The sequence below is a fragment of the Ursus americanus genome, chromosome 19, assembly GCF_024610735.1.
Source record: "Ursus americanus isolate L20-20 chromosome 19, mUrsAme1.1.p, whole genome shotgun sequence".
Classification (NCBI taxonomy): Eukaryota; Metazoa; Chordata; class Mammalia; order Carnivora; family Ursidae; genus Ursus; species Ursus americanus.
In genome coordinates, this window is record NC_142145.1 from 34,716,614 (window position 1) to 34,732,419 (window position 15,806).

Consider the following 15,806-nt stretch of genomic DNA (forward strand, 5'->3'; position numbering starts at 1 on the left):
ATCTTTGTCCCTTTATCAGTGAGTGGATGCTTGGGCTGCTTCCATAGTTTGGCTACTGTAAATAATGCTGCAGTAAACATAGGAGTGCATGTATCTCTTTAAATTAGTGTTTTTGTATTCTTTGGGTAAGTACCCAGTAGTGTGATTACTGAATCATAGGGTAGTTCTATTTTTAATTTTTTGAGGAACGTCTATACTGTTTTCCACAGTGTCTGCACCAGTTTGCGTTCCCACCAGCAGTGCAAGAGGGTTCCTTTTTCTTCACATCCTCACTAACACTTGTTGTTTCTTGTGTTTTTAATTTTAGCCATTGTGACAGCAGTGAGGTGATATCTCATTGTAATTTTGATTTGTATTTCCTTGATGATAAGTAATGATCATCTTTTCATGTGTCAGCCATCTGTATATCTTCTTTGGAGAAATGTCTCTTCATGTCTTCTGCCCATTTTATAATTGGATTATTTGGGTTTTTGGGTGTAAAGTTTTATAAGGCGTCTGCCTTCGGCTCAGGTCATGATTCCAGGGTCCTGAGATCGAGTCCCACATTGGACTCCTTGCTCAACGGGGAGCATGGTTCTCCCTCTGCCTTCCGATCCCCCTGCTTGTGCATGCTCTCGTGCATGCTCTCTCTCTCTGACAAATAAATAAATAAAATGTTTAAAACTAAAATGTGGGAGTTCACGTGCGGGACAGTCAAGCCATCTGTTCCTAGGTTACCCAGGGCTTTTAAAAATGGGAACTTCCAGGTGGGGTGCCCTTGTTCCTAGTTGTTTAGCTAGTAGCTGTGTCATACAGCTGGCAGTTTGCTTATTTAAGATGGATGTATTTGAAATGGAAGGGTTGGCAATCAAGAGCTTCATGTCAGGTACTTATATTGTGTGTCCTCCAGCAACCCTAGACACTAGACTACCCTGTGGGTGTAGTCGGATGACATCATTATGCAGCCAGTTGGATTGTTAACAAAGAATTCTGTATTATTCTGTCCTACAAAAGTTGGAATAGTAGACTGCTAAGACAAATTGAAGCTAGGCTCTGCATTTCCGTAGGATAATTGCTAAAGGGCTTTGCAGAGGGGCACACAAAGACTTTTGCACATAAACTCTTAACTAGACCCATACTTGGAGTAAGTCTGGGCACTTGGAGTGGCCTAGCCTCTCAGCCTCAATATCCTTGCTATAAAATGTGAATAATAACATTTACTATTCATTGTCTTGGCTTTGGTGGAACATTACCAAATGCCACCATCCCTGAAGGACAGATAAAATCTTCCATCCTAACTAGTCAAGGGCATAGCAAGGACTTAGCCCAGGTCTAATGGCTTGAAGCTCATGGTGTTTTTCCACCATAGTACCATGGTTCCCAATATCTTAGGACACTGAACAGAAGGCAGGAAAAAAAAATTGTGTATATGGTACTTTTTGCTTTTCCAGAGCACCTTTACCTTTGCTTCTTCTGCTTCCCTTATCAAGGCAAATATTGTAATTATTGTCTCTCTGAATGCTAAGGAAGGTGAAGGCTCATCTAACGTCACACGACTAGTGAATGCGTAAAGCAAGAGTAGAATATGTGGAGTCCAGAATTCTTTTTTTTTTTTTTTAAAGATTTTTTTTTTTTTTTTTTTATTCGACAGAGATAGAGACAGCCAGCGAGAGAGGGAACACAAGCAGGGGGAGTGGGAGAGGAAGAAGCAGGCCCATAGCAGAAGAGCCTGATGTGGGGCTCGATCCCAGAACGCCGGGATCACGCCCTGAGCCAAAGGCAGACGCTTAACCGCTGTGCCACCCAGGCGCCCCTGGAGTCCAGAATTCTTAGCTTCCTATATTGGGCTCTTGGTACATCTCAGGATCTGAATGAACTTTGTGACAACTTGGAGGAAACTTTATGATGCACAGAAAAGACACTAACATGATTACAGAATCAGTGAACTGTGTTGTGATATTCTGACTTATAAGAAATATGTATTTGCTCACTCAGATGACAGCTGACCCTTGAACAAGGCAGAATTAGGGCTGCTCTTAGCCACCCCCCAACAGTAGAGAATCTGTATATAACTTTTAACTACCCCAAAACTAAATAGCCTACAGTCAACCAGAAATCTTACCGATAACAGTTGATTAACACATTATTTTGTATGTTGTATGTACTCTGTATTCTCATAATAAAATAGAGAAAATGTTATTAAGAAAATCATAAAAAATACATTTACAGTACTGTATTTATTGAAAAAAAAAAAAGTGTTCAAGTGGACCCATGCAGTTCAAACCCATGTTCAAGGGTCAGCTGTGTATTTTGTCTTAGTCCACAGTTCCTGGCTTATAGGTCCCCAAACCCTTGGAATTTCCCAAGTGTTGAAAGTGGTAAAGATCTTTCATTATGTTAATGAGGTGACTTTCAGAAAGCATTTAAGGTTGAGGGCTGGCTGCCAGTGGATCCAACCATGTGATTAGATGGTTGGTACTTTTAGTCCCATTCCCTGACCTTTAGGAAAGGATGAGGGTCTGAAGGTTGAGTCAGTCTTCAATGACTGATGATTTATCAATCGTGCCTATGTAATGAAGCCTCCATAAAAACCCAGAAATTTCCAGGTTGGTGAACACATGGAGGTGTGGGGAGAGTAGCCTGCCTGGAGAGGGCATGGAAGCTCCACGCCCCTTCCCACATACCTTGTCCTAAGCATCTCTTCCATCTGGCTGTTCCTAGCTTATATTCTTTAATAATAAACCAGTAATCCAGTAAGTAAAATGTTTCTCTGAGTTCTGTGGGCCACTCTGGAAAATTAATGGAACCTGAGAATGGGGTCTTAGGAACCTCCTGATTTATAGCCAGTTGGTCAGAAGTACAGGTGACAGCCTGGGCTTTTGACTGGTGTTTGAAGTAAAAAGAGAGAGGGTCTTGAGAGTCCCCAGTCTGTAGCAGGTCGGTCGGGAAGCAGAGGTGAAAACCTGGACTCGTATCTGGTGTCTGAAGTAGGGAGGGGGGCAGTCTTATAGACTGAACCCTTAACCTGTGGTATCTTATGCTGTCTTCTTGCAGGACACCAGGAATTGCTTGTTGGTATGGGGATGGCTCTCCACAAAAATGTTGGAGAGTTTGGGTCCAGGAACCATTTTATACATTAAACTAGATTAGAAGTCTCTGCCTTATGCTTAAGAGATTTTAAAAATTCTTTTCAATACATTCCCTGTTTACAGTATTTACTTATAGTAAATAACCAAAATATTCAAAATAGAATATAATTAAGTATAAACATATGTGCCCGCTCTCTCTCTCACATAAATAAGATCTTTAAAAGGGGGGGACACCTGGGTGGCTCAGTCGGTTAACCATCTGCATTCGGTTCAGGTCATGATCCCAGGGTCCTGGGATTGAGTCCCGTGATGGGCTCCTTGCTTAGCGGGGAATCTGCTTCTCCCTCTCTCTGCCCACCCTGCCGCTTGTGCGCTTGCATGCGTGCACTCTCTCTCTCTCGAATAAATAAAATCTTTAAAAAAAAAAAAAATGAACATATGTGGCCCCAACCCTGCATATCAGAAAAAGCAGAGATCACGGTGAATCATCTGAAATGGTTTCATGGAGGAGGTGGAACTTTAGCAGAGCCATGAAGTATGGGTAGAACTTGGGAGGTGGACACTTTTGGGTGTGTATAATGGGAAGGAGATACAGCATAATCAAAGATGAGTACAGATTTAGTTCGGGGGGGTGGGTACACAGGGGTGGTGACAATGAGGAAACTGACATACCTGGAACAGAGGGTTTGGACTACAGGGTGGAAGAAGTTAAGACCAGATGGAGAACCCAGTAGATCAGATGGAAAACAAGCCTAGGTATGAAGAAAGTCCTCTGCTGGAGGATGGATCAAAGCACAGAGAGTTTGTGGCTTTGATTGCGTCTACACTTGCAGTGACCATGGCCTAAAACAGTGGTGGCAATGGGAATAATCTCTGCAATACCACAAAGAGAAAAGCGGGTAGGCTTTGTATTAGTTCGCTAGGGCTGCCATAGAATGTACCACAAACTAGGTGGTTTAGAACAACAGATTTATTCTCACAGCCCTAGAGGCCAAAAGCCTGAAACCATAGGGTTGGCAGTGTCACTCTCATTCTGAAACCTGGAAGGGAAGAACCTGCCTTGCCTCTTTTCTTTTCTTTTTTTTTTAAAGATTTTGTTTATTTATTTGACAGAGATAGAGACAGCCAGCGAGAGAGGGAACACAAGCAGGGGGAGTGGGAGAGGAAGAAGCAGGCTCATAGCGGAGGAGCCTGATGTGGGGCTCGATCCCATAACGCCGGGATCACGCCCTGAGCCGAAGGCAGACGCTTAACCACTGTGCCACCCAGGCGCCCCTGCCTTGCCTCTTTTCTAACCTCTGGTGGTCTGCCAGCAGTCTTTAACATTCCTTGTATTACAGATCTGACACTCCATTTCTCCATCTTCATGTGGCCCTCTTCCCTCTGTCTCTCCACAAAGCATTCTTTTTATAAGGATACCAGTCATATTGGATTTGAGGTCCACCCTACTCCACTGTGACCTCCTTTTAGCTAATTACATATTCAGTGACCTTATTTCCAAATCAAGTCATATTCTGAGGAACTGGCAGTTAGGACTTCAACATGTATTTTTTGTGAGGGACACAATTCAACCCATAGCAGATTTTGTGTCTTTGGTTAAGGATTTCAAGATCCTGAGTGTGGTAAGCACAAGTAGAGAATGTAGGAGGAGGTATCAAAGTCTGTTGAATTCCAAGTTAAGTGGCTTCTTTCGTACCTCAGAATGAATGCTAGGACATAGCTCCACAAAGAGATTATTTGGAGACCTTTTCCTGCTTTCAAGATTTAGAGACAAGATTTATTTTGTTTTCAGTATATTTCTGGATGGAATCCATTTGTCATAGTGTTAGCCTAAACTACGAAATCTGGGATCTCGTGGAGTACGGATGGGTTTTATTTAGAAGAAAAAGTAACAAACAAGTTTTATATTTTGTAAAAGTTTATTGAGGTGCTATTCTTTATTCCTGTTGGCCATGTCGTAAGTGAGAAGTTGAGGTATGAAATCACTAGGAATGTAGAATCTCTGATTTTTGTTCAACAACTGAAGTACTGAGCAGGGACTGAGTGTAGTGGGTGTTCTGATGATGTCCTTTCTTCCAGGTTGATTGCATGGTCCTGGGTTGTGGGACTGAGTGCCTTTGAAGGACTGACCAGTTCTTCCTGTTTTTATAGGGATAATAATACTGCTCAGAGGAATCTGATATTCCTAGGTACTCATCAACAGTCAGCCTCTAGTATTGAAATATGTGAGAGCAGGCTCATTGCAACTCTACAGACTCTCTTTTCCTCTTCCAGAATCTTCCCCAGGTGTGACAGAGGTGACTATCGTAGAGAAACCACCTGCTGAACGTCATATGATTTCTTCATGGGAACAAGTAAGTGTTGCCCTTTTGAATCCTCACATCCCCACAAGGAGAGGTCAATTCCAATGGCCCTAAGAAGGAAAAATTAGGGCAGGAAACCTGTTCTTACCTCAGGCCACAGCTGCCTTCAGGGTAGAGTTCACCCTTCTCTCTCTTTCTATTCAGGCCACTTAACGTTCCCTTCAGTTCCATACCATTTCCCTAGTCTGGAGGATCTCCTCTGAGCCCCACTATCATTTGGAGGCAGTGGAACTTTAAAGTTGTATACAACAGAGCTAAAAATCCAGCAAGGAAGGAAAAATTAAATATTAATAAGCATGCTGGGCAGAATGTGGTTAAGTGTTACAGAGAAGTACTAACCAGATTGATAGCTTCTGCTTCCCCAACTCTCCTCTGAACTTGTATTTATTTAATACAAGTTTTAAGCTCGTAAAAATGGAGCCAGGCATTGTGCTTGGTGTTGATTCCTGGGGATTCAGTGGTAATCAAAAAACAGTTCCTTACCTCTTAATGTTGCTATCTAAGACACAGTGTGGATCATTATGAGTATAATTATTTAGCACTGTGAGAGAGAGGGGCAAATGGAGCATTGTCAGGAGGCTTGACCCAGTCTGGAGGTTAAGAAAGGTTTTTCCTAAAGAAGTTAGGAGAAGTTGTTAACCAGATAGATGGGATCTGGGAAGAAGGGGCTTTCAACCTGTGTGAAGTCTTTGAAATGGCAGGGATTAAATTTTCCAAGAGCATAAAGCAGGTCCCTGTGGCTGGTGCACAGGAGAGCAAAGGAGAGAGGTTGGCCAGGACCAGCCCATGCAGACTTCTTAGATGGTCAGGAGTTTGCTCTTTTTTTTTTTTTTTTTTCAAAAGCTTTTTTTTTTTTTTTTTGCGGGGGGCGGGGGGTGGCAGAGGGAGAGAGAATCTTAAGTATGTGGGACTTGATTTCACAACCCTAAGTTCATGACTTAAGCCGATATCAAGAGTTGGACGCTTAATCGACTGAGCCACCCAGGTGCCCCTAAGCTTTTAGTTTAATTCCAGTTAGTTAAGATACAGTGTTAGTTTCAGGTGTACAATATAGTAATTTAACACTTTCATACATTACCCTGTGCTCATCACAAGTGCACTCCTTAATCCCCATCACCGTTTAACCTCCCCCTTCCCCTCTGGTAACCATCAGTTTTTTCTCTATAATTAAGAGTCTGTTTCTTGATTTGTCTCTTTTCTTCCCTCTTTGATCATTTGTTTTCTTAAATTCCACATATGAATGAAATCATATGGTATTTGTCTTTCTCTGACTTATTTCTCTTAGCATAATACACTCTAACTCCATCCATGTCCTCACAAATGGGAAGATTTCATTCTTTTTTTTTTATGGCTGAGTACTATTCATGTATATATCTGTGCCACATCCTGTTTATCCATTCATCTATAGATGGAAACTTGGGCTGCTTCCGTATCTTGGCTGTTGTAAATAATGCTATTATATAAATGGGGTGCATGTATCCCTTTGAATTGCTGTTTTTGTATTCTTGTGCAATTGCTGGATTGTAGGCTAGTTCTCTTTTTAATTTGTTGAGGAACCTCCGTACTGTCTTCCACAGTGGCTGCACTGGTTTGCATTCCTCCCAACAGGGCAAGGAGATTCCTTTTTCTCCATATCCTCGCCAGACAACACCACCTGTTGTTTCTGTGTTGCTGATTTTAGCCATTCTGACAGGGGTGAGATGCTATCTCATTGTAGTTTTGGTTTGCATTTCCCTGATGATAAGTGATGATGAGCATCTTTTCACATGTCTGTTGGCCACCTGTATGTTTTCTTTGAAAGAATGTCTTCTGCCCATTTTATGATTATTTGATTTTTGGGTGTTGAGTTTGATAAACGCTTTCTATATTTGGGACACTAACCTCTTATCAGATATGTCATTTGCAAATACTTTCTCCCATTCTGTACATTGTCATTTAGTTTTGTTGTTTCCTTTACTCTGCAGAAGTTTTTTATTCTTATGTAGTCCCAAAAGCTTATTTTTGCTTTTATTTCCCTTGCCTTAGTAGACATAGCTAGAAAAAAGTTGCTTTGGCTGATGTCAAAGAAGTTACTGTCTGTATTCTTTTCTAGGATTTTTATAGCTTCAGGTCTCACATTTAGGTCCTTAGTCCATTTTGAATTTTCTCAACACCACTTGTTGAAGAGACTGTCTTTTTCGCATTGGATGTTACTTCCTGCTTTGTCAGAGATTGACCATATAGTTGTGGGTCTTTTGTTCTGATCCCTGTGTCTTTTTTTGTGCCAGTACCATACTGTTTTGATTACTACAGCTTGGTAATATAGCTAGAAGTCCAGAATTGTGATGCCTCCAACTTTGCTTTGCTTTTTCAAAACCACTTTGGCAATTTGGCGTGTTTTGTGATACTGTACAAATTGTTTGTTTTAGTTCTGTGAAAAATGCTGTTGGTATTTTGATTGGGATTGCATTAAATGTATAGATTGCTTTGGGTATTACAGACATTTTTAACAATATTGCTTCCTCCAATCCGTGAGAATGGAATGTTTTTCCATTTCTTTGCATTGTCTTCAATTTCTTTTATCAATATTTTTGTTTTTGTTTTTAAAGAGAGAAAGAGAGCCTGGGAACAGGGGGAGGGGTAGAGGGAGAGGAAGAATCCTCAAGCTGACTGGCTACTGGGCAGAGGGCCCTACTCGGTGCTTAATCCCAGGACCCTGAGATCATGACTGGGGCCAAATTCAAGAGTCGGACGCTCAACCGACCGAGCCACCGAGGTGCCGCTCTTTCATCAGTGTTTTATAGTTTTCAGAGTACTGGTTTTTCACCTTGTTGACTAGGTTTATTCCTAGGCATCTTATTATTTTTAGTGCAATTGGAAACAGGATTGTTCTCTTAATTTCTCTTTCTGCTGCTTCATTATTGATGTATAGAAATGAAGCAGAATTCTCTACGTTGATTTTGTATCCTGGGACATTACTGATTTCATTTATCAGTTCTAGAAGTTTTTGGGGGAGTCTTTTAGGTTTTTTGTATGAAGTATTGTGTTCTCTGCAAATAGTCAGTTTGACTTTTTCCTTAACGATTTGGATGCCTTTTGTTTCTTTTTGACGTCGGATTGCTGAGGCTAGGACTTCCAATACTGTGTTGGATAAAAGTGGTGAGAGTGAACATCCTTGTCTTGTTCCTGACCTTAGGGGAAAGCTCTGTTTTTCCCCATTAAGGATGATATTAGCTGTGGGTTTTTCGTATATGGCCCTTATTATGTGGAGTTATGTACTCTCTAAACCTACTTTGTTGAGGATTTTTATCATGAATGGATGTTGTTGTACTTTGTCAGATGCTTTATCTAGATGCATCTATTGAAATAATCATATGGTTCCTATCCTTTCTCTTATTAATGTGACGTATCGCATTGATTGATTTGAGAATATTGAATCACGCTTTTAGCCCAGGAATAAATCCCACTTGATCGTGGGATTTTTTTAATGTATTGTTGGATTTGGTTTGCTAGTATTTTGTTCAGGACTTTTGTATCTATGTTCATCAGGGATACTGGCCTGTATGTCTGATGTCTTTATCTGGTTTTGGTATCAGGGTACTGCTGGCCTTAAGGAATGAATTTGGAAGTTTTCCTTCCTTTTCTATTGTTTGAGAAGAATAAGTATTAACACTTTAAATGTTTGGTATAATTCACCTGTGAAACCATCTAGTCCTGGACTTCTGATTTTTGGGAGTGTTTTTAGCCTTCAGTTTCTTTGCTTGTTATTGGTCTGTTCAGATTTTCTATTTCTTCCTGTTTCAGTCTTAGGAGTTTATATGTTCTAGGAATTTATTAATTTCTTCAAGGTTGTCCAATTTGTTGGCATATAGTTTTTCATAATCTCTTATGATTGTTTGTATTTCTGTGGTTTTGTTATTCTCTCTCACTTTTGATTTATTTGAGTTCTTTTACTTTTTTCATGATAAGTCTGGTTAGAGGCTCGTCAGTTTTATTGATTTTTTTCGAAGAACCAGCTCCTGGTTTTATTGATCTGCTTTATTGTTTTTTTAGTGTCTAAATCATTTTTTTCTGCTCTAGGCTTTATTATTTCCTTCCTTCTGCTGCTTTTAGGCTTCGTTTGTTCTTTTTCTAGCTCCTTTAGGTGTAAGGTTAGGTTGTTTATTTGAGGTTTTTCTTGCTTCTTGAGGTAGGCCTGTTTTACTATAAACTTCCCTCTTAGAACCACTTTTGCTGTATCCCAGAAGTTTTTTTTTTTTTTTTTAAAGATTTTATTTATTTATTTGACAGAGATAGAGACAGCCAGCGAGAGAGGGAACACAAGCAGGGGGAGTGGGAGAGGAAGAAGCAGGCTCATAGCAGAAGAGCCTGATGTGGGGCTCGATCCCATAACGCCAGGATCACGCCCTGAGCCGAAGGCAGACGCTTAACCACTGTGCCACCCAGGCGTCCCTGTATCCCAGAAGTTTTGAACCATCGTATTTTCATTTTCATTTGTTTCCATGTACATTTTTATTTCTTGTTTAATTTCCTGGTTGACCCATTCATTGTTTAATAACATGTCATTTAACTCCATGTATGTGTGGTCCTTCCAGATTTTTTCTTGTGGTTGACTTCTAGTTTCATAGCACTGTGGTCAGAAGATATGCATGGTATGATTTCAGTCTTTTTTTTTTTTTTAAGATTTTATTTATTTGAGAGAGAGGAGAGAGAGAGAGAGAAAGTGAGCACAAGCAGCGGTAGGAGGGGCAGAGGAGAGGGAGAAGCAGATTACCTGCTGAGCAGGGAGCCCGCCATGCAGGGCTCAATCCCAGGACCCTGAGATCATGACCTAAGCCACCCAGGCGCCCCTGATTTCAATCTTCTTAAACTTGTTGAGGTTTGTTTTGGAGGCTAATATATGATCTGTTCTGGAGAATGTTCTGTGTGCACTTGAAAAGAATGTCTATTCTGTTTTAGAATGGAATATTCTGAATGTGGGATGTTCTGTTTTATGTATTTGGGTGTTCCTATGTTGGGTGCATAAATATTTATAATTGTTATATCTTGTTGGAATGTCACCTTTATCACTGTATAGTGTCCTTCTTTTTCTCTTATTACAGTCTTTGTTTTAAAGTCAGTTTTGTCCAATGTAAGTATTGCGACTCTTGCTTTTTTTTTTTTTTGACATCCACTTTTATGATAGATGTTTCTCCATCCCCTCACTCTCATTCTGCAGGTGTCTGTAGATCTAAAATGAATCTCTTGTGTGAGGTGCCTGGGTGGCTCATTCGGTTAAATGTCTGCCTTCTGCTCAGGTCACGAAGGCAGGGTCCTGGGATGGAGTCCTCCATCGGGCTGCCTGCTAAGTCCCCCTGCCCCTCCCCACTGCGAATGCGTGTGTGCTCACAAAAATAAATAAAATCTTAAAAAAAAATGAGTCTCTTATAGACAGCATCTTCGAGAGTTCTTGGTTCTTGGTTTTTTTATCCACTCTGTCACCCTTCATCTTTTGATGGGAGCATTTAGTCCATTTACATTTAAAGTAATTATTGATAGATATGTATTTATTGCCATTTTATTACTTGGGTTTGTTTGTGAAGATTTTCTCTGATCTTTTCTTGTCTGTCTTTGATGTTTTGCTGATTTTCTTTAATGATATATTTGGATTTCTTTGTTGTTATTCTTTGCATATATATCAGTGGTTTTTTATATATGATTGCCGTTAGGTTTGCATATAACCTCCTGCATATAGCAGTATGTTTGAAGTTGATGATCATTTAAGTTTGAACCCATTCTTTTCTCCTGTCTTCCCCACATTTTTGGTGTATGTTATTTTATATCCTTTTTGTGAGTTCTTTGATTTTTTTATAGCAAAATCCATTTTTACTCCTTTTGTGTTTCCTGCCTTCATACTGTCACTTTGGTCTCTCCTTTCCACTCAGAGGAGGAGTTTGCTCTTTATTGTGAGTGCAAAGGAGAGCCATTGAAATGTTTTAAGTAGGGAACTGGGAAGGTCAGATTTCTGCTTTGGAAAAATCACTGTGTCTGAGGAGTAGCAAGTGGATTTGACTAGGGGGCAAAAAATTACCCTGCCATTTAATGAGTGCCTATTAACACATGTCATTTAATTTATTTTAGTTAATCCTCATAATAACCCTGCAAGGTAGGTATTGATATCTCCATGTTATAGATGAAGAAACTGAGCCCCAGGGAGGTGAAAGAATTTGCGCTGGTTCACATGGCTACCAAGTGGCAGAGCCTGAATTCGAGCTGAGTGTTACCTGCTTCTAAGCATGTGCTGTGTCTGTTCTGCCAGACTGCCCTTGTAATGGAGGGCAGCACTGTGGCAGCCTTCTCCTGAGCATCCCACAGTATGTGTGCATGTTCAGTCCCTGCCAGCAGGTCTCACCCTCCCTGGGATGAGCCTGCAGCATGCTCAGTAATTGGTAGTTAAGGTTTCTTTCCTGGACCTCAGCTCTGCCAGCACTGCAAGTCTCATGGGCTTACTTAGTGCCCACCCCCATTTCCACTCACAGTTAATAATAGAAAAGAGAATTCTAGAACGGTGTATATGTTGAATTCTTACTGGCTGATTGGACAGAGCCTACTTCTGGTGCAGCTGTGCCAGCTTGGCCTTGTTGACATTGTTACAGCCCTCTGATCCGTACAAGGCTTAAGTCCGCCCTTCAGGGAACACTGCTTCAGGGCGTTTTTGTGAGAGCGAGATCTTGGCGTTTTCCTGTCTGCCTAAGAAGAGGAGATTCCTGGCTTGGGAACCCAAGTTCATAGACCTGGATAGGATGAGAGGGTAGGAATGCCTTGTCCTGGGTGGAACACCATTTAGGCTACGTCATACTATGTCACTTTTTTAATGAAGTAATTTCTGAGGCATATTCTTCCTTGCGTCTTACACCAGATATTCCCCCAGAACTCTCGAAGATGACTTTATTCATTTGTCCTAGTTGAACTTATACTGTAGTTTATTCATTTGGAGCATGCCTTCCATGGCTGCTTTTTGGGGCTGGAGTCTGCCTCTGATCTCATTCAGATCAAATCTGCCTCCTGGACAACGCATCTTTATCGGGTTCTCTTCAGTTTAGACTGACATTTAGGGGAAGGTAGTGATAGAGCTGGATAAATCACCACCCGGGGATCTGAAAGAAGTGAAGGGTAAGTGTGAGAGAAGGAGATTTTTAGCTAACTGAGACCATCCATGGAACATTTTCTTCAGACATACTCAGTTGGGGGAACTTCTGTGAAAGCACCTAGAATAATAAGATATATTGATTTGGAATTTTCTGTTGAGTTCTTTACTTGAGATATCCTATGCTTAATTACAGTACAAACAGTATTAGGATCAGTAACAGAAATTCACTTGTGTGGTTCCTTGGTTGAGCTTTTTGGAGCCCTGTGGGATACTAAAAAGCTAATGTATGGACAAAGACAATAGAAGGAGTTTGGGGTGTGTACTTTTAAGACTCAGTTTTTATCTAACAGTTTTCTTCTGATTATGCTGGACAAAACGTAGTCACTACAGATAATGTGGAAAATACAACAAAGAATTAAAAAATGAAAAGTCCTCTAGGACTTCACCACTTAGAGACAATCACTGTTAGTATACTTTTAGTTGTGTGGGTAGATGAAGGGTGACCAATGACTAGTGTGGTTTGGGGACCCCCCGAAGAGTCCATAAATGGGAAGTGGTCCATGGACTTCCTGAAATGTCTGTCAAATTTACTAAAATGTACCTTTTTTCTGCAAACCTGTTTCTTCCAGTTTTGAAAGGGATTCATAACCCTTAAGAGCAGGGTTTTGTAATAATTTTTTCTTTATTTTTATTATTTTTTTTTACTGAAGCATATTTAACATACAATGTGCATTAGTTTCAGGTGTACAGCATAGTGATTTGACGAGTTTATACATGATGCTGTGCTCACCATAAGTGTAGCTATCATATGTCACCGTACAGGGCTATTACAGTACCATTGATGGTATTCCCTATGCTGTGCTTTTTATCCCCGTGACTTATTCATTCCATACTAGAAGCCTGTACCTCCCCTTCCCCTTAACCACTTTTGCCCATCTCCTACCCTCCCCCAGCAACCTTCAGTTTGCTCTTTGCATTTATGGGTCTGTTTCTACTTTTCTTGGCTTGCTTGTTTTGATTTTTAGATTTCCCCATATAAGTGTAACGATGTGGTGTTTATCTTTCTCTATCTTATTTCACTTAGCATAATACTCTCTCAGTCCATGCATGTTGTTGCAAATGGCAAGATTGCATTCTTTTTTCATTCTTTTTTAAATGGCTGGGTAATATTCTGTTGTACATATATACTACGTCTTCTTTATTATCTTGGCTTCCGTATCTTGGCTATTATAAATAATGCTGCAACAAACCTAGGGATACCTGTATCATTTGAAATAGTGTTTTCTTTTTTTTCTTTCTTATAATAATTTTTATTTTGTTATGTTAGTCACCATGCAGTATATCCCCAGTTTTTGATGCAATGTTCCATGATTCATTATTTGCGTATAGCACTCAGTGCACCATGCAATATGTGCTCTCCTTAATACCCATCACTGGACTATCCCAATCCCCCACCCCCCTCCCCTCTGAAGCCCTCAGTTTGTTTCCCAGAGTCTACAGTCTCTCATGGTTCATTCCCCCTTCTGTTTACCCCCCCCTTCATTCTTCCCTTCCTTCTCCTACCGATCTTCCTATTTCTTATGTTCCATAAATGAGTGAAACCATATGATAATTATCTTTCTCTGCTGGACTTATTTCACTTAGCATAATCTCCTCCAGTGCCATCCATGTTGCTGCAAATGTTGGGTAATCGTTCTTTCTGATGGCTGAGTAATATTCCATTGTATATATGGACCACATCTTCTTAATCCAGTCATCTGTTGAAGGGCATCTCGGCTCCTTCCACAATTTAGCTACTGTGGACGATGCTGCTATGAACATTGGGGTGCATATGGCCCTTCTCTTCACTACATCAGTATCTTTGGGGTAAATACCCAGTAGTGCAATTGCTGGATCATAGGGTAGCTCAATTTTTAACTTTTTAAGGGATCTCCACACTGTTTTCCAAAGTGGCTGTACCAACTTGCATTCCCACCAAACAGTGTAAGAGAGATCCCCTTTCTCCATATCCTCTCCAACATTTGTTGTTTCCTGCCTTGCAATTTTTGCCATTCTAACTGGCATAAGGTCGTATCTCAATGTGGTTTTGATTTGAATTTCCCTGATGGCTAATGATTTTGAATATTTTTTCATTATGTCTGTTAGCCATTTGTATGTCTTCATTGGAAAAGTGTCTGTTCATATCTTCTGCCCACTTTTTTATTTGATTATTTGTTTCCCATGTATTGAGTTTGAGAAGTTCTTTGTAGATCTTGGATACCAGTCTTTTATCTGTAGTGTCATTTGCAAATATCTTCTCCCATTCCGTGGGCTGCCTCTTAGTTTTTTTGACTGTTTCCTTTGCTGTGCAGAAGCTTTTTATCTTGATGAAGTCCCACAAGTTCATTTTTTCTTTTGTTTCTCTCGCCTTTGGAGATGTGTCATGAAAAAAGTTGCTGTGGCTGATGTCAAAGAGGTTTCAGCCTATGTTCTCCTCTAGGATTTTGATGGATTCCTGTCTCACATCGAGGTCTTTCATCCATTTGGAGTTTATCTTTGTATATGGTGTGAGTGAGTGGTCAGCTTTCATTCTTTTGCATGTAGCTGTCCAATTTTCCCAGCACCATTTATTGAAGAGACTGTCTTTTTTCTACTGGATGTTTCTTCCTACTTTGTCAAAGATTAGTTGACCAAAGAGCCGAGGGTCCATTTGTGGGTTCTCTGTTCTGTTCCACGGGTCTATGTGTCTGTTTTTGTGCCAGTACCATGCTGTCTTTGTGATCACAGCTTTGTAGTATAGCTTGAAATCTGGCAACGTGATGCCCCCAGCTTTGTTTTTTTACTTTTCAACAATTTCTTGGCGATTCGGGGCCTTTTCTGGTTCCACACAAATTTAAGGGCTGTTTGTTCCAGTTCTTTGAAAAATGTCATCAGTATTTTGATCGGGATGGCATTGAAAGTGTAGATTGCTCTGGGTAGCATAGACGTTTTAACTATGTTAATTCTTCTGATCCATGAGCATGGAATATTTTTCCATCTTTTTGTGTCTTCTTCAGTGTCTTTCAAGAGTGATTTGTAGTTTCTAGAATATAGATCCTTTACGTCTCTGGTTATGTTCATTCTGAGATAACGTATGATATTTGGTGCTATTGTACATGAAATGGATTCCCTAATTTCTCTTTCTTCAGTCTCATTGTTCGTGTATAGAAACACAACTGATTTCTGAGCATTGATTTTGTATCCCGCCACATTACTGAATTGCTCTATAACTTCCAATAGTTTGGGAGT

At 40.4% G+C, this 15,806-nt stretch overlaps 1 protein-coding gene across 3 annotated transcripts in view; it reads left to right on the plus strand.

The window, feature by feature from the left end:
- TPGS2 (tubulin polyglutamylase complex subunit 2) overlaps positions 1 to 15,806 on the plus strand; it is a 68,791-nt gene that overhangs the window by 3,411 nt on the left and 49,574 nt on the right. For all 3 annotated transcript variants that reach the window (XM_045777847.2, XM_045777848.2, XM_045777849.2), the window contains exon 2: positions 5,343 to 5,422. In XM_045777847.2, coding sequence (XP_045633803.1) covers positions 5,343 to 5,422 — 80 coding nt within the window. The remainder of the gene's footprint in view (positions 1 to 5,342; positions 5,423 to 15,806) is intronic.